General features: G+C 40.9%; 1 protein-coding gene and 1 long non-coding RNA gene across 5 annotated transcripts; one reads left to right on the top strand and one right to left on the bottom strand.

The window, feature by feature from the left end:
- Positions 1-910: 910 nt before the first annotated feature.
- Positions 911-16,901, bottom strand: sptlc2b (serine palmitoyltransferase, long chain base subunit 2b). 2 transcript variants are annotated; one of them, XM_055044374.1, is made up of 12 exons: positions 16,618-16,901; positions 13,264-13,458; positions 12,352-12,506; positions 10,440-10,588; positions 10,142-10,266; positions 8,618-8,711; positions 8,046-8,151; positions 6,743-6,962; positions 6,159-6,285; positions 3,654-3,789; positions 3,421-3,550; positions 911-2,448 (listed from the first exon to the last, which is right to left on the bottom strand). In XM_055044374.1, the coding sequence occupies exons 1-12, from the start codon at positions 16,762-16,764 to the stop codon at positions 2,335-2,337; spliced, it is 1,698 nt and encodes a 565-aa protein (XP_054900349.1). In that variant the 5' UTR covers positions 16,765-16,901; the 3' UTR covers positions 911-2,334. The 2 variants fall into 2 exon arrangements, with proteins under 2 accessions (XP_054900349.1, XP_054900350.1); XM_055044375.1 differs by lacking the exon at positions 16,618-16,901 and adding an exon at positions 14,511-16,568.
- On the top strand, positions 16,763-20,296 carry LOC129369066 (uncharacterized). Of its 3 annotated transcripts, XR_008606915.1 has the most exons (4): positions 17,775-18,113; positions 18,529-18,645; positions 18,812-18,908; positions 19,017-20,296. It is a non-coding gene; the product is annotated as an uncharacterized LOC129369066 (long non-coding RNA). The 3 variants fall into 3 exon arrangements; XR_008606913.1 differs by lacking the exons at positions 17,775-18,113; positions 18,529-18,645 and adding an exon at positions 16,763-16,856; XR_008606914.1 differs by lacking the exon at positions 17,775-18,113 and having other exon boundaries at positions 18,398-18,645.
- The last annotated feature ends 4,593 nt before the right edge of the window (positions 20,297-24,889 follow it).

The following is a 24,889-nucleotide window of genomic DNA, read 5'->3' on the forward strand; positions in this document are numbered from 1 at the left end:
CCTGAGGAAACTTAGCCTGATTAATTACAAGCAAAGTCCTCCAGTTCCTTTCTAATGCTAGGCTGGGGTGCCGCAAGCACCTTTTCAAACCACACCACAGATTTTCAGCAAAGTTCAAGTCAGGCAACGATATGATGGGCCACTCCAGCATCATCCAGAAACCGAAGCCTTGTTGTACTTTCAGACGTGCTCGGGAGTTATTTCCCCGTTTGGGAGTCGAATCGACACCAACCGCGGTTTACTGACCACCTGTCTCCACGGTAATCTGGTGGCAAACGATGATAAGAACCTTGACCAGGGAGCAAAGGTCCGTATTTGAAAAATCGCAGATATGTTTCCATTTGTAACTCTAGGAAAAGTCAAGGTCTTTGCTATATTTCTATATTTTTTGGACAACATCTGAACTTTGTACCCACAATGTTTGCAATACACAAAGAAATGTTCCTGTGGGCCGTCCAGGTATTTGAGGCGCTGCATCTCGACCCGATGCAGCCAAATAAAGCCATTGCATCGGACCACTCTCGGTTTGCAAATGTTTGCCGTTAAGTAGCGTTCAATGATGACGAAGTTCCCGTAATATTAGGTTTTCCCAAACAGTTTCTGCTGTTTATTGCAAACACCTGACCAATTTGAGCTTTTCTTCCAACAATAAACCCAATTTGCAACCAAGGCGCAACTGCAAACTCCCAACGGTCCGCTCGACGAGAAACTTCTCCTTGGAAGAAAATCCTTTTTATGCACTTATGATCATGTTTTCCACATTTTATAAACTTCACCCACCCACCCAAAAAAACAAAAAAATACTGTTCAACGTATTACAGGATGAAGTGAGATGCATTGGATAAATATGCCACCGTAGGGTACGATGGATGTGTGGAGGACGAAAAAAAGCAAAAAGAAAACAAAGCCGTTAATGTTTGTTGATATTTTTTTTTATCAGCATAAAAGAACACGTTGACAGACAACAGACAACTTTCTGACCAACAACCAACACCTTCAGCTGACAACAGTAGTGACAGAACAAAAATGACTCACATTGAAACTGGACAGCAGACGGTTTACCAAAAAAACAACAACATAAAAACTGATCAAAATGACAGCTACACACTGAAAGCAAAAAATGATTATGGAATGCTGTTTCAGTGGATGATCACAAAATGTAAAAATCATGGTGAAAAAAAAAAACAATAAATAAAGAACATTCAGAGTATATATTTACGTGGATGTACATAAAACTTTCCTACCAACGTCATTCGGCATTTCGAGCGCCTGTCAGTGGTACAGTGCGGATGTTAACGCGTGTAATTGATTCCAATAGATCTTCTCGACTGTAGCATGTTTTAGAGCTGCCTTTCAAAAACAGATAGCGAAACGACGAGACGGCGTTCTTCAATAAATAAAAAGTGTTCTGTACATATCGGATGAGGTTTGGAGCAGCATCGTCATGCATACAGACCGAAGTTGCAGCGCGTCGTCATGCTCGGATATTCACATAGAAGCACTTTAGTGAGCAGAATGGAGAATATACATGTTGGCCGTTTACCTCAAAGAAATGTTAAAGACACTTGGCTCAAGTGTTTGAGTGCAGGTGTAAACAGTAAATTAGGCTGCAGGACTATTAATAGAAAATAAGCGGTAAAAAAATATTTTTCGTCAGTCTTGCTCCTGGGATTTTTTTGTCTTTTTTTTTTTCTTCCCCCCAGTTACATGTTTTTCTTTTGGAAATATCTGCTTTGCATTTCAAGAGAAATGTAGAAAATATATCTATACATATGCAATAACCTTTGGTTGGGGGGGGAACAAACAAAACAACAAAAAGAAAATCCAATATTCTATGAGCAGATTCAAGTAGAAGCGATCGGATCAAAACACACCGGGAATCGTCTGTGTGTGTGTGAAATAATACGCCTTTCCTTTTGCGATAAATAATATTTACACGCATCAGGTTTGTCTCGTGCAAAAAGGCTAGGATCAGATCTCTTCTCCACATCAGAGCTCCCCCTACTTTGTTTTAGGCTTCTTGAAATCTTTTCTCTTTTTTTATTGCACAAATAAAACGTATTATATATATATATTTTTTATATATATATCTCTATAAACAGAGATATATAAAAAGATTTAAGACATGACGTGTGAGGAAGCGAGCAATGCCCTGGAAACACTTTGTGACGAGTCTTGCGAACAGGTCGCAGGCCACAGGTTCGCTTCTCGCAGACACGGAGCAGCTGAGTGGGTGAGACAGGCTCCAAGTGTTTGTCATCGGATAAATTAATCTATCGGGATGTGTGTTGTGCAGAGAGGTTAGGAAGGAGGAAATAAAAGATGGGAGCTGGTTCAGTCCTGAAGGAGGCTCTCTTCAGACATCCATCCCTGAGAGGGGAGAGGTTGTTCCCGTCTGGAGTACTTCAGCTGCAGCAGGTCGCCCACTTCACTAATGGCCTCCAGAGCCTTCAAAACGAAACGAAACAGGAAATAGGAGGTTGATATTAGTGAAGACTCGGGAGAGGCTTTATTTGTGCCAGTCAAATGGAGGTGGGGATGTGTGGACATGTCAGAGTGGGAAAGCGGAGGTGAAAGGTGAACAGAAGGCTCAGTGTAAAAAAACAAAAACAGCATTGAACAAAAAAAAAAAAAAAAGCTTTCCCTACCCCCCCCGCATCACCGCTCCTTTCCACCAGAGACCCTATCAGTATTGCAACATACTGCAGGGCACCTGGAAACAATTTACCTTCCTCCTGACCTTTTTTTTTTTTCTTTTCCTGATTCCATGCTTTGAGGAACAGGGAGAGAGAAAAGGAGAGGGCTGGCTTTCCCGAAGACGGAAAAAAGCGGCTCCTCGGAGTGCCAAAAGCAGGCCGATACCCGTTAAACGGACAATTCACAAACGGCGCCGATGATGTGCTCCCTCCTCTGACAGATGAATAAAGTGTCTTTGGAGAAGCGGAGCGGAGCCTCAATAAAACTGTTACACTTTAAAGACACGCTACGCAGTAATATTTCAAGACGGTATGACCTTGCAGGTGTTTTAAATATTGTTTGAGGTGCAAGGCAGAATGTGGAATATTAATAATTGTGGATTGTAAGCAATTCAAGGAACCACAAAGCATAGAAAGAAATTTAGAGAAAGTCAAAAGAAGTAAGTTACAAAGTCTAAAGTGAGGCGCTCTTTATTTTATTTGATATAAAATGCAAACTTAGAAAGTTTAGAGAATCCTCCCTAAACAAGTTTACCTGTTTGATAAATTAAGACAGGCCCTATTTTGATTGTGTCGGAATCAAAATAAGCTTGAATTACAAAAAAATAAGTAAAATTATTACTTATTTTTTGAAAATTGGACTGAAGTACAACTTCAAAACCAGCCTACAGCTCCATCATTTAAACTGAGATCGCCGCTGAGCAGCAGCTCGCGATTTACTTACGGTGTCGAGCATTTCTCTGGTGTGAGCGGCTGAAACGCAGAAGCGCGCTCTCGACTCAATTATAGGCGTGGCCGGGAAGCCGACGACCACGGTGCCGATGTTCCTCTTCAACATTTCCCGGCCGAAAGCCCTGAAACACAAAGGCGACCCGAGCAGTTCGCGTTAAGGCGGCAAAAAAACAAAACAAACGAAGCCGATGGGTTCGACGGGAACCCGAAACCGGCGACGCTTACCCGATTTTGGCCGGCATGTAGAGCATCAGCGGTACGACGGGCGAGTCGTCGTTTCCGTAGATGATGAAGCCCATTTCGCAGAGTCTCCTGCGGAAGTATCTGGTGTTCTCTGAAAGCTGCCGGAGGCGGTCGGTGCCTAGAAAACGCAAAGACAAGAGACTCAATGTGCAAATACGAATATGAAAACTATCAATTTATAGTACTTTATTCACAAAGTGTATGTGTAGTTCATAATTGAATGCATATTATTGGGATGTTATATTTGTGAATTGCATTTTTATTTGAGAACATATGGTTCTTATTTCTTGATATGATTTTAGAACATTTGAAAAGTGAAACTTCCTTAAAAGACACAAGTAGCTAGCAAACAAAAGAAAAACGCAGCCGACGAACACCTTTAAGAAATGAGTTATAACTTCCTAAAACTCTCTAATAGTTTTGCTAATTTAAAGTAAGCATGGGCCGGTTATCATTATTATCAAAGTATTGCAGGGTTATGGTTTCAAAACCGTTTTGCACCATAATGTTCCTGTGGTTTGAATTGTTTTTAGAGAAATGGCAGAAAACAAAAAAGAAAAAAGGTCCAAACTGATCAGACTTTTTTTTACGACTTTTAAAGCAATGACTACTGAAGCGCTTCCCCTCCCCAACCTGATGCTTTGTACTACTTGCCAGCTGGCTGAAAGAACTCTTTTGCACTTTTTCCGCACTCGACAGACACATTAATCTGCTTGAATGTATTTCAAGTCGTGAAAAAAAAGTGGAGTGGAAAGTAAAGTAGTGACACGACAGCTGATCAGAGTATACATTTTTGCTTTTTTGTTTTTCTACTCTTTCATGTAAGAGATCAGTTCTTTATGTTGACCCCGTTACCTATTGAGGGGGGGTGAAAAAAAAGTGTTGAACACAAACAAAATTATTTTGGTTCATAGTCAACAAGCTGAAACTAAACAGATATTGGACGATGCCATGTCACGCTGCGGATTCACGCGACTGCGTCCCAACCAAACAAATAGCCATGTGCCCCGAAGTGCCAACAGCAACACACATCTGTCCGGGCCGCAGCTCGAAAAGCCACAACAGCAACAGCGGAGCTTCAAAGCAACCTGAGACACAACAAACTCCGGCTTTATATTTACCCGCACATATTTTCCATTGTGAAGAAATCCACAGGTATTCCTGGCCCAGAGTGATCCGCTAGCCAGAAACAGAAAGCTGGCTTTCGCACGTCTCAGCCGTCCTGTTCAGGGGGGGGGACACGGGTGGGAGCGCGTCGCTGTTCCTGCCCCTCTCGTTCACGCGTTAAGCGTTCAATTAAAGCTTCCGTTTCGATTCAGGCGTGCGTCTGGCGTCCTTTTTGTGCGCGACATATGGAAACCAACAGGGCTTTAACAGGCAGCTCCGACTGTCACGCTGACTCTGTGTCAGCATCTGAAACTTCAAAGGGCTTGAATTGCAAACAGTGACTGAGCTGCAACTAATCATACTGTCACTGGTACTCTTTCCACAGGGGGGTTGTGGGAAAAACTTGTCAAGCTAATATTCTCGCCGCAAGGTCAGGCCTTGTCTTCTTAGAAAAAAAACAAAAAAAAAACACAAAAGAAGACAAACAAGAAAGAGCACACTACAAAGGTTGCGGCGGGAGTTGTTATTCTTGTACCTATCAACTGGGAGGCTTGAAAAGTAGCGTAACCTGATCTTAGATCAGCTTTAGGACGGGTTGAGGGACGGAGGGGGGTGGTGGTAGGGGTGTTTGAATCAATCAAGCTTCGTAAAAAGTAAAGAAGGTGCCGCCCCAGAAAGAATAACACGGCTTCGTCGTTTATTTGTGTGCATAGGACGGTCCAGCAAAGTTGGGTCTGCAGAGGCGTCTGGTCGCGAGGCACCATGCTGCTTTGCACCCACAGTGTGAAAGCAACAACAAAAAAAAACAGAGCGCACATGTGAAAGTGATAAAAGGGAATAGGTAGAGGTCTTTCCAATAGCCTGGCCCAAAGCTGAACAAAAAAACAAGGCGAGGGTTTACGATTAACAAAAAAAGAAAGAAAAAAGGTGAATTTATGAAGAAAACGATGCCATTTTTACTGAAAGGAATCTCCTAATAACAGCGTTCTTCAAAAGCCGACGAGTTTAAAAGAACTTTGAATTTAATTAGACTTTGCTAATGCAGTGCTTAGAAGTACATCACAGATGTCTTAATTTGTAATAAAGCAGTCCAGCTACTTTTTATGTGCTGGTGAGTCTGGCAGGGCTCATGGGAACTGAGAGGAACAATCTTTGGCTCCAGAATGAATTCTCTGGTGAAGTCTTGCAATGTAAAGTACGGGCTTACCGCCATCTTGTGGTTGAACCAAACACTTGCAGTCTTTTTTTTTTAACCGAAAAACTGAAACCAAGTATGAAAGTTGCATATTTCTAATCAAAAGAAAGCAGTGATCTCAATGCAAGGTGATATATTGGTTTAATTTGAGAAATTTTTCCTACTGGTGCTTTTCTGACACGTACCCAGAGTTGTTCCATCCTCTCCCATAATGATCTTCATGGAGGTGATTATCTGCTGGGCCACAGGAGGGGGCATGGATGTGGCGTACACAGCACTGTGAGAGTGGCTGCGCAGGTAGTCGATCAGCTCCTGACAGAGAAATCAGTCAAATTAGTTTTTGACTGTTGTAAGTATATAAAGACAAATACAACTTGGTACTCGGTCATTTTTTCATCATATTGGAATTGGAATAAATATTGTCTGGAAACACAAATTTGAAAGTAGTAAATTGTGCTTCAGTTGACTTTTCACTACCTTAGGAGCTCTTCTATATGGAGAGAAAGTGCTATGAAACAACAAAATCTAATAGGCCTTTTCTTCTTGAATGGTTAAAACAACAACTGGATGATCCGAGCTCAACTTTTCAAGAAACAAAAAACTGGATTTCTGTTTTTTTGGCAACAGTGTTGACCAACACCATATGACGCAGTAAAAACAGGAAACTTGCCCAATCTGCTGAGGATGATTAAGCACTCAAACTACTTGAATCACAACTTCTACTTTTACGGGTTTTCACAGCTATCCCTCCAGAGGTTTCGCTGCTGACCTTTTTGCCTCCGATGTATCCACCGGCAGCGCCGAAGCTCTTTGTGAACGTTCCCATCATGATGTCGACATCCTTGGGGTCCAGGCCGAAGTAGTCCACCACTCCTCTGCCGTTTGGGCCGAGAGCGCCGATGCTGTGGGCCTCGTCCAGGTACAGGTACGCCTTGTAGCGCTTCTTCAGGGCGATGACCTCAGGCAGGCGGATGATGGACCCCTCCATGCTTTGAGGTTTAAAGAAATCTAAATCAGTCCGTTTATTGACTCAGTTTAAATTTCACCACCAACCCACAAACACTCCTACAACAATCCTTAATACACGTGAGTCATAAGGGTACAGGAAGATGACAAAAAATCTGGTCCCTTTCTCAATGATTACAGAATGAATTTTTACAGCTTTATACATTGAATTATCAATAAAAGTTTCAAAATATATGATTCTCCTCATTATTAGCTCAAAAGGTTTTAAGACTTTATTTATTTTGATCTTATGATGTTTTTAATTGATTTACAGTCAAGTATTTTTTTCATTTCCTCATGCAAACTGTTCTGTACTTTTACTTTTGAAATCTTCCTTCTCTTGTCTCTATCACTTGGTCTTAAGACAAAGAACTTCTGTAAACTAATGAATTTGATGACCGCAACAAAAAGATAACATTAGCAACTCATTTTACCTTGAAAGCACCTTTCAAGGTAAGATCCATTACCTTGAAAGATATCCAATAAAATTGAAGCCCAATAATTGACAATACAAAATGCTACACTCAACGCAGGTACAAGAAAATTGCTCAATGCATTTTTGATAATGCACAAATGTTCTTTTCAAAGGCAAAGGGCTCTTTTTAAATCAAGAAGACAAAGTTAAATCAAAAACTGCATGGCAATAGTTTAGACCTGATTAGTGGAAACCAATACCTAGCGGGGATGTCAGCAGCCATTTTGATGAAATGAAATGCATTCAAAAGCGTTAACTTCCTCTCCAACCAAACAGCAACACTTGCTAAAGTGAATTTATCTTTGTTGCTCCTTGGATTTTATTAAGCAAGTAATTGCAACGCCGCTTCCCTGACAGCGCTTTTGAAAGAACCATTGTGATATCTGGAGCATGCAAATATATTTAGAGACATTCTTCGATCTGCTTCAGACTGGGACTTGGTAGAAAGGAAGGCTAATGGCAATTTCACAGTTACTTCATTTAGAACACAACCTGCCTGAAAACGGTTTGTCTGGCAGTAAAACAGAGGGAAAAAAATCTTCTTTTTCAATCATGCTAACTCAGCCAACGTTCGTGCGACCAGCAGACATACCTGTAAATGCCCTCCACCACAATCAGGATCTTCTTCCAGGGTCTGTGGGTTCTGGGCTGTCCGTGAACAATAGCGTCTCTAAGCAGCTTCTCCAGGCTTTGCATGTCTGCAGAGGCGAGTAGGAGACGGGAACAGTTATGTTACCAGAAGACTTTAGAAGAGAAAATGGACAACTATGATGACATTTGACGTCCATATATCTGACCACCGCCGGTGCAACTGATTAAGCTCTTCAAAGTATCAACTTTGGGGAAATGAAGGCAAATTAAATTTTCGCAGACTTCTGGAAAACAGAAATCATACAGATCCTTTCAACTTTTAGAATAGCAGTCGAAAAACTTGATGGAAGAGTTGGACAAGTCGAGACAATGTGAAATTAGCAGCGATCGACACACACCCATGTCGTTACGTCTGTCCTCACCACCAGGATAAATCCTTTTTCATAGGTGATTGTTGAACAGTGTTGAAAGAGTGGATGTAATCAAGAGGATTAGTATTTCTACACACGTTGGGTGTTCTCTCATGCCGTGTGTTCGTTCCCATTTCAGACAGAAGTGAGAGAAGTCACTCACTGTTGTGCTTGAAGACTCGGATCGTGGAGCCAGACAGCCGAGCGCCCAGGACCAACGAAGCGTGGTTCAGCTCGTCACTCAGGATGAGACAACCCTACGGCAAGAACCAGGAGTTAACTTCCGTTTTGCTACGTGATCTTATTTTATGCACCCACGTGCAAACATTATCTATTAGTATCACTTGCGAAACCAGCTAATCCAGGGATTCAGATGCTTGAGTTGTTGGTGTTGAGCAACAGTTTTTCTTTGGCCCCGTAATTACATTATTTAGGGCTCAAATGCGATTCCCACAGTAAAACCGAAGCACTTTTCAAGCATTTCCAAGGGGAGTTTTTCAACTTTTCCACCACAGAGATAAAAACAATACCAATAAACCAAAAAAAAAAAAAACTTGTTTCATTCCCTATGAAGTGATGTTGTTTATTACTGTTAAATTATTATGTAACAATTTCAATAACTTTGTTTAGAGTATAAAAAATAAGAAAACCTCGACATAACTTATCGAGCCGTTACGAATAATAAACATTCACTGATAGTTGTTTGAAATAATCCAAACAACTATCATTAAGGTAAATGACTTTCCTGCTCAAATTAAATGCTTGAACACAATCCACAAAAAGAAGGTTGGGGAAAAAAAAAATCTTGAATTTTTGTTAAATGACATGATATTATGCAAATACAAATCATTTTGGTAATCCTAACTGGCCCAAAACCAGAAAGGTTTGGTCTGATTTATCTTCAGACAGACAGAAAAAAAATGTCTGTTTTTTTTTTTCATTAGGTGTCTTAAAATATCTGGTTTCAACTGTAAATAATGCTTCCCAAATTTAGACTTTTAAAATGTCAGATTGCATTCTATTACAAATCACTACTTTGCGCTTTGAGTAAAAAGAGACACACCATTATCTTTCTTTGAATGGTGAATGTTATGGGATTTCATTTAGCGACGCCCCTAAATCTGAAAAGCCCATAGAAATAAATACAAAGGCAAACATTCTGCAAAAGAAATGATTCAGTTTACGTAACTTCCTGTGGCCAAAGAGCAAACAAGCATGTTGCATAACACAGATTTGGGCTGTAAAGGTGGGCTCATAAGAATGTAAACGAGCAACGAAAGCGCAGTCAGAGCTGGGAATTTATGAACAACTTGTGCATGTCTTGCTCCTCTCTCCGACTCTTAATTGTTCTCCACTTGTTTTCAGTCAGGAAATGATTCTGTTGGCTCGCGCTGCGTACAATGAATCCAGTCAAAGCAGCCCTGACATCAGTCGTCAACCCTTTGCACTCAGAGTGCTTTCAAAGCTTGAACCGGAAGCTGCCGGCCTTCCTCTTTGAACACGCGACTGAGCCATTTACGCAGACGATGCGGCAGGTTTTCCAGTAACAGTGAAACTTGTTGCAGGAAGAAGGCCAGGATAACTGGACAGGAACGCCCACACGTTCAAAAGGAAGGAGTTACGCAAGATTCAGCAGGGAACAAATAACAAAACACAAAGGAAGAGACAAAAACTCTCCCACCCCCACCTTCCCAGTGAGAGCAGGAATGTTCATGGAGTTGGTAGCAAAGCCCATCCCAAAGGCCATGGACGACTCGACACCCAGAAACCTGGCCACCAACTCTTCCAGCTCCTCGTGGATGTCCAGGTTGCCTGTAAAAAAAAAAAATTACGAAGAAGAGAGAGTGTTCAATTTTAATCCTCGCTGCACCCTTTTATTTACGAAATACACAACTGTTGTTTGTTTAAAAACTGATGTAGCAGCTGGGGAAAAAAAACTACATCAAATCAACTTACAAACGAACTTACAGGATGATTAAACCTACCCATCTCACAGCGAGTGCTTCCCACGCCGACTCCATATTTCTGTGTGACTTCGATAGCAGCATCGGCACAAGTGCCAGTGTTCTCAGCAAAGCCGAGGTAGTTGTATGACCCCATATTGATGACGTCCTTCACCACCCTGCCGGTGTGCCTGAAACCAAAAATAGATGAAGCGTCAGAAGAATGTCTGCTTTAATTGCCAGAGCATTGATTTTACGTTCACTGTAAACAGTTGGCTGGAAACTACATTTAATTTTTCCACATGCCCTCCCGAGTCTGTGAACGCACCATACCTAAACGTCTGGTGGTTGCAGTAACAACACTCTTCAGTCAGGAGGTTATTACGGCAGAAGAAATATTTGGCTAGCTGTTTTCTGCACTGGCATTTTGAAAACTCAAGCGAGAGGAAGCACAAAGAATGTAGGAGGCTTCTGGAAAGGAAACCATGTTTTTGCAGTGATGGGTTTGTTTTCATTCAGGCTGCCTGAAACGGGAAGTTAGATGTCAGAAAATGACAGGAAGATGAACAAATCACAGCAAAGCCACTCTGTTTCACGATTTAGTAGAATCCAATTGTCTTTTTTTTTCTTTCAAATATAGCAGTTAACGATAAACGAACAGGGGATAAAAAGAGACTGCTGTTTTTGCATATGCTAACTCCTAACTGCACCAATCGCACACATACAGTTGCTACAGACACTTTAAAATGGCAACTCCAACAACAACAATAATAATAATAATAATAGCAGAATCCTTAATATCAGAGGAACTATGTGCCATTGACTGCTCTCCCACAAAATGTGACTTCAGCCTGGATGACAAATAATAACAGACCATGACAAACAAATGCTTATGTTTAAAAAAAAAACATTTCTGGTTTAAAGATATAATAGTAAACCTGAGCTTTTCCTCATTCAATATTCAATGGAGACGGTTTTAGTAAAGATATAGTAGAAAGAAATGGAAGATCTTATATATGTCTAATAACCTGGAGGATTCGGCTACATCTCTTCGTCTTTAGATAAATAAGTGTATGACTTTGGGTTGTTTCTGAGAAATCAGTGTTTTGTTCATTTTTCTATAAACATTTACTTGTTGTGAAAGTTCAGTTTTTTTTATTTTTTTTATTCCAATTTAATTATTTATAATTACTAAAGAGACCATAAAAGCTAAGATTGGGTCAGACTTTGACTACATCTACTTTTATTATTAAGTGTTTATGCTTTACCTGCTTTTGTCTTCATCTACACTGACAATGAGAGTTTATTTAACAAAAAAAAAAAAAAAGCTCCCAGCACTCTTGTAGATACTTCTCATACCGACGTGATAAACTGGAAGGCATATGACTCAGCCAGAATTTTAACAGAGCTGTTTGTCTACATAAATAGTGACGAACGCCCTGCACTCCTTTCAGTCGTTGTGAAAGAGTTGAGATATTCATTAACGTTAGTGTTTTGAATATTACGCGTTCCATTTTCTCGAGATAATAGATAATCACAAATAGTGGGAAAAAATTAGTCTGGCGCCACGCCTTTTAACTCGTTCCAAGATGATTTACAGGGTCACTGTAACCACATTAAGACATAACAAACTGTGTTTTAATGTCTTTATTTTTTAAGATAAAGACCGTGTGACAGATACCGGTGCGTACAAAATAACTTCCTGAATCACAAATGAAGTCAATCTGTGCAGGGTGCTACTTAAGCAACCACTGGGCGTGAGCCTAGATCAGCATCATCACAAACTGCCACTGTACGCCGGGAAAACCACAACTATATCACAACTATTGAAATGACAGAGGTGGAATGTAGCTCAGTTGGTAGAAGAGAACATGCACTTATTTTCATTTTGAGACATACTTTCCTCAAAACGAACAAAAAAATGCCAACAGAAATACACAACGCAGCAACCTACTCAAACGTCCAGTTGTAGTTGTGGGTAACTCTCTCCACGAGGTCCATCTTGGCTCCGGGGGTGCTGCAGATGGGCCGGTTCCAGTTGTCCCGGATCCGCATGTACAGGTTCCTGGTGTAGAAGTTTTCAAAGTCCTGATAGAGAGGCACGAAATCCTGTGGCGAGTGGAGGAAATATTTCTACGCTTATCGTGACATTCCGGTATGCACAAGTTATCTGTGTTCCGAGCAAAAGGACATATCTGACAAGATAAATCGGTCTGAAGGCAATGAAAGGCGAAAACACAGACAAAATGATAAAACTGCCAGAACACAAAATGTTATCAAGTATTTTTTTGTCTAGTTTCTGGTGCAAATTATCTTAAGACACTTGAAATAAGATTTTTTTAAAAAAATAAAAAACTACCTTACAGCATAAAGTAGGAGCTTGTTTTAAGTCAATAATTCCTTAATATTGATAAAGTGCAAACTACAAGTGACATAACCTCCCAGTGAAACAATAAAGTTAAACTTACAGTGTGGGAAAAATGTCATGGCTAGCACTTTTTATCATCAACATTCTAGTATTATTGACTCAAAACTAAATCCTATTTCTTGCTGAAAAGTGACTTTTAAGTTAGTTTTGATCTCATTTCAAGTGTGTTGGGACATTTGCAATAAGAACTGGGCAGAAAAAAAACACTTGGTAAAATGTTGAGTTTTTGCAGTGAAGAGCTGGTAGCTTCTTAACAGGAAGATTCTTTTAGCAGCATTTTCTGGAAAATAAACAACTGTAAAGAAAACACGAACCAGACAGAGGGAAACGCTTCGATTTCTGTCAAAACTCCTCAAAGAATCTACTACGATATCTGATATCTTCCACGTATCAAACACGCAAAAAAAAAAAAAAAAAAAAAAAAAAAAGCTGCTTCACCTTCTGTTCGTCTCTCTCTCGAGCCACATGGCACTTCTCGATGTTCCAGTGGCGGAGGAAGTCTCTGAGGTAGCCGAAGACGGTGAGGATGCCGTAGCCCATGTAGGTGAGCACAGCCACCAGCAGAGGCGTCTCCTCGAACGACTCCACGAACGGCTTCTTGTACAACCTGGGATTATGGGTCGCATTTTGCTTCTGGGGAACGAGAAATGGACGTTTTCAGAAGTCCAAATGAAAGCAACGTTTATACTGCACACAAGCCATAAACAGGGTTTCGACATATTTTCTTGTCTTAATTTGACTTTCTGACTTTCCCTGAACTCTCAAACTTTGTTAAGTTTAAAAGGATAAATACAAAAACGAATGTGACAACTTTTAATTGCTTACGTCATTGAACAATAATGTGACGGTAAACATAACGTCACATCATTAAAAAAGATAACTATTTATCTATGCTGGAGGTCAGACGAGTCATGGAAAGGACACACCAATAAAACAATAGACAGGCTCCTCGCGCGTTACAGAACAGCAGGGATTACGTATTAAACTCTTTATCTTAGAAAAGGTTAAACAGTAAATCGGGACTCCAATGCATTTTCTTTTTTTCTTTTAAAAAGACCCGGTCTCTTGCACACACCGGTTAGCAGAGAAGTCATTAATCCAGAGTTGTAAATGTATTGATCTTGGAATGCAGGGGAACTTAAATCTGGTCGGAGGAGAACATGTAAGCAGAATTTTGAGCTGAACTGGAGGAATTTCAACTCGAGTGCGGTCGCTCATTACCAGCTCTGCCCGGCAGACAAGCAGCCACTTCTCATGTGACCGGTCATGCTTCTCAAAGAAATACCTCTGAGCAGCTCTAAGTGCGCTGTGTGTATCGTCTGTGCATTCTAAAAGTCTGCCACACAGGTTCTGCTCTGAAGCAGCAGAGAAAATACTCCACATGGTGGACAGTTGGGAGTTGATGGGAGAAGAAGAAAAAGAAACTCAAAACGAACCTTTAAGAGGAAAAGATACAAACAAATTAAGCGGCTAAACAGAGATTACAGTGAAGTGGGCACCAGGAGAAGTGAAGAGAATGTTTCACTTGCTTGTTCTGCATCTCGGTGGCAGACGATCAGATTACATTGTGTACACAATAGGGGGAAGCTTGTGGTGTAAGCACATCGTGTTTGGCTCAAACTGGACAATAAATAAGAAAGCCAGAATTCTGTTTGCAAAAAGAAAAAATAATTAAAAGTGCTGACCCAGTGTGGAGACAGTCTGAGGGGATTGTTTACGTGCCTTTCGGATTCCCGTATCGGGACGTTTTTCCCCCCGTGTCAGAATTACGTCAAATGTGTTGAGAAAAAAAAAAAACAGGGTTAAAAACATTTACAACTAGAAATGGATTAGAGTTTTGAATAATATCTAACTTCATGTAGAAAAGTGGAATTACGCAGCGTCACTCTTTGGATACTTCTATCGACCAAATCCAATGAAAGGAGCCACAACGCTGTTTATGAAGAGACCACACAAAAATGGTTAGAAATTTGGACGTGCAATTATCAGCCGGACAAGCTCTGACCAGTGATCAGACAGTCCAAAATCTCTTCAAATCCAAAATACCTCATTTATCCCAAAGGGAAATCAAATACCATAACTAATATCATCAAATTATCTTCAAAGAGTTGTTTCGAGTGACGAGGCTGTGAGCAGAAAGGACCTCCAGTAGCAGTCAGGCTTGCAAAGAATCCAAAGAAGCCTCTGACTGAAGACATTGTTGTTCTATGACAGTGCCATATCCGTCATGACGAAACCTGTCGCAATAAGCAATATATCAATTCATTGCATGATCAATTAAAAGGAGTGTAATAATTTCCATTCTGATGATTAATATTTTTTGAAGGGCTATTTTTGTTTAGAAACTTTGTAGTTCATTTGATTTATGTTTTTGTGATGTGCAATTTATTGGCCATTATTGTTACTTCTGTTTAAAATATCTTCCGATTCTAATGTAAAGAGTCCTTTACAAAATTAAAGTTTATAGATGTTTGAGAGAGTGAACTTACATTATTATGCCCTACCAATGTATTTCTTAAAAATGGTCTCGAAACAACAATGTTATCGTTTAATCTCTGAGTCAATTCATACGCTGTTGTGACAGGCCTGGCAATGACACAGCAATGGCTCAAGTTTCTATGTCCCACACACGACGCAATCCGTTGCGAATCCACCTCATTTGCTTTTGCTGCAGCTCTTTAAATCTGTCAGAAGACCTCCGTTCTCGATGGAAGAGACGGTTTGGAATCAGAACCAGCAACTTCAGCGATCGCAAAACACTGCATCTGGAAGGCATTTGTAAATATTATGCTGGTGGTGCATTTCTACTTTAGACTCTTTGCAATTTACAACTCCAGGATGGTGACAAGCCAGGAAACGTTCTTCCTTTTGACGCCATGAATCCCACCTCTTACTGAAAGCAACTTGAGCTGTGATAGGATTGCATCTCTGCCTTAACCTCCTGATCTGCTCAAAACAAGAACCCGGTGGATGACAACAATTGAACCAGTGAAGTATGACATCCACTCTGATCTTCCTCTGGATAGAGAGAGGAGTTCACACCCGAATGAAGAATGTGTGCCATTTAAGAAAAACCAAACTGCGAAAATGGACAGCGCCCTTTCAAGCCTGGAGACACTCCAGCTGATGGGACAAGTCGAAGCACCGCCGAGCCTCCCTCCGACAGACACCACCTCCGACACACTTGTCCTCTTCAAACTGAAGTCAGCAAAGGGAAGACCCGTCTAACCTCACCGGGCTGCGCATACGGCATGGAAACAACAGGGTGTAAAGTTGCAGGAGATGGAGGAGGGTGAAGTCGTCACTACAATCGTCCCTGATCAGGTTTCTCAGTCCACAACAGTGTCGAAATTACATAAGTGAAGGCTGGCCGTTCCAGCAGCCCTCTATGAAACGGACAATTGTGAACGCAACGCCGGCATTTCAGGATTTACATTTCGAACAAGAAACGAAAAAAAAAAACGTGTGCCATGCGCCACGGCTAATGTCTAATACAAAATGTTTGCGTCAAGTCCCAGGAAGGAGCGTTGGGAGCTAGCTGTACAGGGTAATTACGATGACATTAGCAGAGACTTATTGTTATACTGACAAGCAGCCGCGCCTTACACGTTCCTGCTCAGGGAAACCACTCCCACGCAAGAATTTAGCCGCTATATAAACACGGCAAAACATAAATATATACGTTATAGGACGAATCGGACGCTGTGTTTAATTTATGAAATACAAAATAGAAAGGAGCGCTGTGTGTTGCTTGCCTCTTCCGGTCTTCTCTCCGTGACGGTTAGGCCTTACCTTCTCCCCGGAGCGACGGCACTTCTGTGGCTGCTGAAACAGACAACGGTTCTTCTTCACGTAGCCATTTTTACTCGCGTTCTTCCCGTTCAACGTCCGGCGGCAGGCGTCTCCGTTCAGGAGCTTCGTCGAGGAGCTTTCCGTCATGTTTCCCCCGGGAAAATTTCACGAATTGAGTGGACTCAACTTGTGTAGCGTTTGAGAACGTGAAGTCAGGATTTGAGATAAGGAGGGGTGGGGTGAGTACAGATTCAACGCCCACTCTGCCCTGTGACTGCGCCGAGGTTGCCTGAAATCCACGCCCCTGTGTGGTTCTATCAACCAATAGCGTGAAGCTAACGCAAAGATCGTCTATTTGAACAGTAATCATTATTATCAGAATCTGAACAGCATTTTATTTGTCGGAGTTCTTTCGTCGTCTTTTGGAACACTGTGAGAGCTCTTACGTTTTTTCAGTCTTTCTTAAAGCGTGAGACGCTGTGAAGCTCAGCCCACACAGATATAACCTATGGTAACCTTTCAGGACAGCGAACCTTTTCCAGTGAGGCTGCTGAGTTGAATTGGAAAAATACACAAAGGTAAAGGTGTGCTATGCAAGTAAAATAAGGTTAGGGAAGCGGAGAGGAGGAAAATCACCATAATATTGTTTTGTTTTGGCGTTCGTTCAGCAAATATGAACCAGATTTGGTTTATAGAGAACTTTCTATATTATCTATACATAGCTCTAAAATAACCACAATTCAAAAATGCAGCTTGTAAATACAAAACCAAATATTAAATAAACAACTGAATTTTAATTTACAACGTGAAGAATACAATCACACGTGAAATATCACTTTTCCATTTGTATTTGTAACCAGTAAAAGATTTAAATAGTTAAACAACAAAGCAATTCTAAAACAATAATAAGGAAAAAAAAAGTACTTTAATATGTCAGCTTTAACTCAAAGGAAGAGATAAGGCTGCAATTACGTTTGACTTATGATGACCTTTTAAATTGCAAAAGTGCAATAGAAGCAAATAAAGATAATTAAACTAGACAAGCAAGAAAAAGTAAGAACAAAAATATCTAAAAAAAAAAAGATAGCCTCGGTGATTTTCATTGATATTTGCAATCATTAACACGCTCAGCTGTCCTTATGTCTTCTGAAACACCAATGTTCCAAGAATGAAATCTAAACGACAGCTCACAGTTTTAGTTTTAGTTCTTACATTAGGTAACACTGTAGTGACAGAAATATTCAAATCACTGAATTTACGTGTTGCACGCAGCCACTCCCAGGGCCAAAAGTACAAAACCGAGCACCAAAGCCTGCAGGCTGGCTCTGCAAAAACTCTGCACTCAAGCCTTACGTAACCAAGTGCAAAGCAAAGTGTCGATGCAGTGGAGACGTGTCATGGAGAGTCATGTTTCTATGATCAGTCGATCTGCAAATTACTCCAGGTGGCTTATATTTTCAACAAGTTCATGGTGTTATAAGATCTTTTTATTGCAGGTAAGGCAACTACTGTCAATAATGACATCACAGAATTTGATGTGTTTCAATATTTATTCCGATTATTTATTTACACTGTTTTTGGTGTTATTCTATGCTTTATTTGACAGTTTATTTTATTTTATTATTTTAAAAAATTAAATAGAGCCTTGTTATTGCACTACAATTTGATTACAATTTTGTAAAAGAGAAAAAAAAAATACATGTGTGTTTTCAAAATAATAAAGTTGCTCATCAGCATTCTCTACATTGATGATGTCATCTGATCCCCTGCAGAATTCTTAAAGAAAGTTCATTTCAACTTACAATGCAACAAACCTCATGTGTCGCTGAACTGTCTAATAAAATCGTCCCACTTCAAAGCGCACACGGTAGTTGTAATATTCAGAAGTTAATGTTCAGCATTGACTTGCAGATACTATTGAGCTGACTATTCATTTAGTGCTGGGAAACTGGAGAGAGAATTCCAAGTCTTGCCTCCTTCCCTCTTCCTGTTCGGTCTTGTGAAACGTGCCTGTCAGCATGCGCGTCGGTGAGTGTTCATGCAGCGTGGCGGCGGTGCAAATCCTGCCCTTTTTATTTGGGTGCATTTGCATTTGGGTGTGCAAGTGGAGTCTTTTGCAGACTCTTCAAAATGCAAAATAGGCAACTGCATTTGCAAACAGCCCTTTTTTTTGTTTCTCGTCTCAACCTCCTAGATGGCGCTGTTGGACAGCTCAAAGGGCAAGCGTCCCAGTCTCTCAACAGATTTCCAATCGGAGGAGTCGATGCTGCCGGGTAATGGTGCAGCATTAGGTGAGGCTGGTTAGGCACTCGGTGTGTTTTAGTGGACGCCACACCGAAAGACACTGATGACAACAGCTCATGATTCGATTTCTAACTCTTTCTAACATTCCTCTCAAGGTCGTGACCTCTGGTCTGGGATGATGGACGCTTAGCCTGGTCAGCTCTTATCATTGCACATGAAGGCCACTGAGTGTCTCTCCGTTCCCAGCCTGATGAAGCTGATAAGGACTCTGCTCTAATAGGGTGAAAGCCGGGGGTCAGAAGGAAAATATAGCCTCATCGGGCTTCAGCTCTTGAAAATGACTGCAAAAATCCTTCTGATAAGATGGAAAATAATACAGAATTGAATGGAGAAGAAATCAGTGATGATTTTTATCCCTGCACCGCACTCACAACTATGCATTAGCTCCTAATCAGAGCTGCTGTTTGTCAAAGGGATTAAATCAGGTTCGGCTGAACCTTTTCTGACTTCCAGAGTTCTCTGGTTTGTCTATATGTATCTTTTTTTAAGCGTAAGTGCGAAAGGCAGGCAATGTCAAGCACCGACTCATTCACACGTATTTTAATTCAATCAAGAAGTTTGTTGCTGATCGGAACTGAGAGAGAGATATCTCAAAAGATAACGGGACGGGTTTTTGATTCAGCATGTTTTGACTGGTATTAATTGAGGTGGGAAGGCTTTTCTCCATCTTCATTTTTAGCTCCTCTTTCAGATAATCTATCATATTTACGTCATGATTCCGGCTTGGCGGCTCCAGAACATTATTATTGTCTAAAATGAAAACTAAATCTGCTAATTGGTAGATCTCAATTTTAGTGATACTCCTTCCATTTCTAAGAAATTTTGGAACATTACTAAGTAATCTAATGACTTTATCCTCAAATATGTAGCATTTACATTCTATTTTCTGTTATTTCTGTTCTTTTCGATGCTGTTTGGTTCTCCAACGACCTCTGTGAAACATCTGAGGCCTTCGCCGAGCTCTAATAGCGAGAACTAAATGTAAATTGTGCTCTACGATTCTCAGGTTTTCACTCGTAAAGCGCATTGAAAGCCAGTTGACGTTGTTTTCCTTGACTTCACGGCTACTACTACGCCACGAACTCCCGGTAAAGCTCGGAGTCGTGGAGGAAATCAATATTGTCTCCAGGCACGACATATCTCCGAGTGGAGAGAAGATGGCGTCGGTTGGATTCTCAATTCCCATCAGGTATTAACTTCCTCCCGACTCACAGCCGGTCGTGACTTGCATCACTCAGCGACTCGCATCAGGTGGTGACAGGCAGCCATAAGGCCCCTGTTGGTTTGGCAGTGTTTCCTAAATGCCTCCGCTCACACAAACATGTTTTTAAAAGATAGAATGATCTATTTGCTCTGTGTTGCATCACGATCTGAAAGCCAGCGAATGCTATTTTTCCCCTGTGGAGAAAAGCGTCTTATAAAAAATAAAAAACAAAAAACAAAAAAACTCTACGTCTCCCTGTCACTTCTGATTTTTTTTCCCCCTGCAGTGAAACTCTAATGGCCTGATATTTCCTCATCAGAGAACACCCCTTGCCGCTCTCTTTTGCGGTTTTCCTGCTTTGATGTCATCTAATGAAATTGCCAGGAGAACCGGTTCCTCCTCCCATCCCCCCTGACAGCGCATTAAGAGTCGTCGCGATGGGAAGTCTCGGCAAGCAACCATTTTTCCACACTTCAGTGGCATCTAAAGTGGGGCAAATAAGAGGGGCAGCATATGAATGATGCTCGTCTGAATTCACACACACACACAAGCCACGTCCTGAGAAACGATCTGTTACAATGTCACCAGAAGGTGACTCTCATTTTCATCTTTCTTTGATTATATCAGCTTTGTTTCCCTTTTTTATTTAACTTAATTCAGTTCTTCTTAGTCTAGTTTTCGCTTATTTCTCCACCTGTTTCACTCTGCTGGATGTGTTCCTGCTTCCAGTGTTTTTTTTGTTTTTTGTTCTGCTCTGGCTCCCTGTGTTTCCTATAAATATTTATAAATCTATTTTTATCTTTTTGCTCTTGGTTTTTTTATTAAAACTTACGACCTACTCGCCGTCCCCACCTCGCTGCGTTTGGATCCTCCATCAACGCAGCACGGAGACTAACGAGTCGTTCAAAATGGCTGCCTGTCTTGTTGCATTTGCTGTGCTTGTGAAAGGCTGCTTCGTTTCTGTGCCACCGGGTGTTCGTTAATTGCGTTAAGGGTTTCACAGCTTGGGCCTTTGTGACAGCGCACCGATTCGTTCTCAGAACCAAATTTACTTTTCCCATTGTAATTCAGCGTGAGGCTTTGCTCAGCGGGCCCGATAGTCAAATTGAATCTGTCAAACTCGCATCCTGTGCCAGCAGCATGCACCTGGGCAGCTCGTCTTTCCGGCTGTCACTCAAACGCGTTCTCATCGTTAGTTCCTCTCCTGTGCATATGCAGGCCAGGACTCGTTCATCAATATACGAGCAGCTCAGAGGCGCACAGTGGCCGCAGCTCTCTGCGAAGCGGTCTGCCTGTCAGGTCTGTCTATCATGCTTGCTTGACCCACGACCCGGAAAGAGGAAGCCTCCGGTCTGGATAATCTCTCATGGAGAGAAGAATTAGACAGGTGTAACAATCTTTAATGGCGAAAAACAGGAAGAACTTTACTGTGCCTGCTATTCATTGCTTATATTGTCTCACCAACCAACACGGCAACATCATTTTGGCAATTTTCTCCTTTTATGTTCAATGTTGACAAACCTAAGGTTATTTGATTTGTCACATGTTCCCTCCAATGTCCTCAGTTTGTCCTTTCTGCTCAGATTCGCTCCGGGGTAGCAGCGTCACTCCAAAAATATTCACACCCTTCACTTTTTAAATCCGAATTCAATGAGATTCATAGGGAAATTAAGTGAGTGTTATTGTAACTGATGTAAATTCTTCACAGTGCACAGACATTCTTATGATGGTGTATTAGAGCCACTGTGGATGAGAACATACAGAGCAAAATTTCCGCCAAAAAACTAAGACATTTTGAGATTAGTCTGAAAAATATTCTGCAAACAGTTTGAAGAGGTCTGTGTTTCAAAAGCTGAAAATCGGAAAGTTTTCCAAAAGATGACATTTTTTGGACGAGTAAAACAAAAATTTCCAAGTTTTTACTTTGTCTAAAAAAAATTTTCAAGCAAGTTTTTGACTTTTCAAACTCAGAAATGTTTTCTTTTTATCAAAATAATAAATAAATGAATAAATTCAGAGATTTTTGGCAGTAAAAAGGACTTTAACTACCCCCTAAATTGACCCATTGCAGATTCTAAACAGATGTTTTATGTCATTTCAGATGGTTAATTTGAATTAAATCCACGCACATTTCTGAGCAAAACATTTCAACACCATAAGAGAACCCCCACCATGCAATACAAGAGAGATAAAGCTATGATCAGTAGCTGCTCTGTTGGCCAAATATGTCCACAATCATTTGGATCCTCCTGATCCGACAGTCTCTAAAGGTTTTTTTTGTTTTTAACTTGTTTTGTAAAATTCAATCAGCCTCTTAAAGGTCAGCTTGTTAGAGATTTCTAACAATGGTTGACGGGATCATTGGATCAATCTCAGCTTTCCTTCATTATCAATTATCCTTGGTTTCATAACAGGTAAAAAGAAAAAGTAAACTAAAAACAACATGAAACCCCCAACTACTACATTAGCTACTGTTTATATAAATTAAGTTTCTTTTTTTCTTAAATAAAATTTGTCATTTAATGTACCAGGATGAGTTGACTATTTTTTTACATTTGTTTTTATTAAAGAAAAATAGCAAACAGAAGATTAAAGGGAAAACGATCTCGCTCTCTGCTCTGCTCACTCTCCTGCAGCAGCGTCTCATTGCCCTGCAGCCTCTGAGCAGAGATATGACGGCGGAGCATCACCAACAGGCGTCGACCAGACAAACTAAGCTCTCCTCCTCCCTCGACTCCCAACGGGCAGGAAGCCGCGCTGCAGCGACTCAATGCAGCTTAATGCTTTTGGGGTTTGCTTCCTTGTGGAGCCGAGATAAGGAGCCATCCATCACGGGCCTCCGTCCTCGACCTGAGGATTCCATTAGGGCCCAAACAATATGTTCACTGTTTACATCGAGCCCGCGCACAAAGGCAGTGCCAACGAACCAATTTCCTCTTACCTCATTGAATGAGGAATCTCATTCATCTTCCGACCGTGCACATTTATAAAAAGCAGACGCGCTGAGTGGAGGCCCATTATCAAGCTGTCTTCGGCCGCCCGGCAGCCAGCTGAGCACAAATGCGGGCTGATGGAGGCATGCCGGCTGTGCTCTTTGGAGATAGGAAGGCTGCTAAATGGGGAAGTTTGAGCGGATTGCGCTGAGTTAGGCTTTTTCCATGGAGGAGCATTTCCTTCGTGCACGTGCATCTGCAAATCTTCCATAACAATTGTTACAAGCCTTGTTATTCAGCCACCCAAAATGGGCCTCTTTGTGTTGATCCTCTTGTCCCATCTCCGCAATAAAGCACCTGCAGATTTTATTTTATTTTTTTAGTTAAGGAGTAAATTTCCATCCATTTTCTTTTAAGTAAAGAAGAGAAAATGCTGCGTGTCTAGGGATACGCCCTTCACAGGAAGAATAAGCCACAAAACAATCATTCTTTTGGTTGCCCACTGAGTGCCAAACGCATGCTCTAAGGATATCCACAGCCTTGAAAGGGTTGTGAGCTAAAACACGTTTTAGAATTTGCGGGAGATTTACGAAGCATCTGGTATGTATGGCCGAAGCCTTCTTAATAAATTCCAGAACTGATCTTCATCTGTTTGAAACAACTGTCCTGTTAAAAGACTCGGTTATGTTCAACCAGTTAACTGTAGCTATTGATCCGAGGTGAAGTTGACAAATCTGAAGCTTGACCCCAACAGGTTCTTGTGCTCTTGCCGAATATTACAAACATTTTACTTATTTTATTTATTTTTTGTTTAAATCTGAATCCGACAATTGAGTTTGGATGATTGAAATGTTTTAGTTTTGCCAATCACAACTATTTTTTTGTTTTTCTGCTTTAATAAGCGACGTCTTATGTTTGGCTCGTGTTTTCATATTGGATTTTTTTTTACCAATGATTAGAGCAGCAGGAAATAAAATTCTTACATATAACATATTGTGCAGCATCTACAGTGGCTTTATTAGGAAAACATCTGTTATTTTAAACAAAGGGTGCCGGTCAATTGCTATTATTCTCACGCCCCACGGACGTTGCAGCCCCGGGCAACCGCCTCTGTGGCCTACGCACTATGCACTGTGCGCACATGATGCTTGGATGTAAATTTGTGACGTCTGACTTTACTTTTGGTTTATTCAGGCTTTTTTTTTCTCTCTCAGGGGACAAAGAGGGAAACTGGAGAAAAATGCTGTCTGTGACTCAAAGTAGCAAAGAAACCGCTGCATGTTGGCTCGTTTTAATACCAGTACATGCAAAGGTTAAATAATTTTATAACGACGCTGCTGACACTGACTTGAGTTTCTCAAAGCTTCCTGTTAGAAGGGAAAAAAAAGAAGCTGGATGTGGAGTTTTTCTTCTGATCCAAGAGGTGGTTTACTGTACGCCATCTATTATTCATCTCTGAATAAAAAATTTAAAATCTGTCTGTGAATCTCAATCCACCTGCCACGTCTCAGTTAAAAAAAAAAAAGATACATCAGATTTCCAGGACAGAGCTGATTGTAGGTCAGGGCCTTGATACGAAGAGCATTTTGTTATAGAGCAGAGGCTTTCAACCTTTTTTCTAAGAGCGCCGCCCCAGGAAATACATAATTTACACATTTTAAATAACCACTTGCTAGCAGATATCTTATAGCAAAGTGTCTTATAAAGGTACAAGTAGTACAAGGACCTACGCATTGGAATAGAGGGGAAAGGTTTTGTACCGGGTTATGAGAAAATCCATGTTCTCATGTTCAAGTTCAAAATTGGAGAAAAAAACATGGCAAAGTTTTCC

The sequence above is a fragment of the Poeciliopsis prolifica genome, unplaced genomic scaffold (assembly GCF_027474105.1).
Source record: "Poeciliopsis prolifica strain line A6 unplaced genomic scaffold, Auburn_PproV2 SCAFFOLD020, whole genome shotgun sequence".
In the NCBI taxonomy this organism is placed as follows: domain Eukaryota; kingdom Metazoa; phylum Chordata; class Actinopteri; order Cyprinodontiformes; family Poeciliidae; genus Poeciliopsis; species Poeciliopsis prolifica.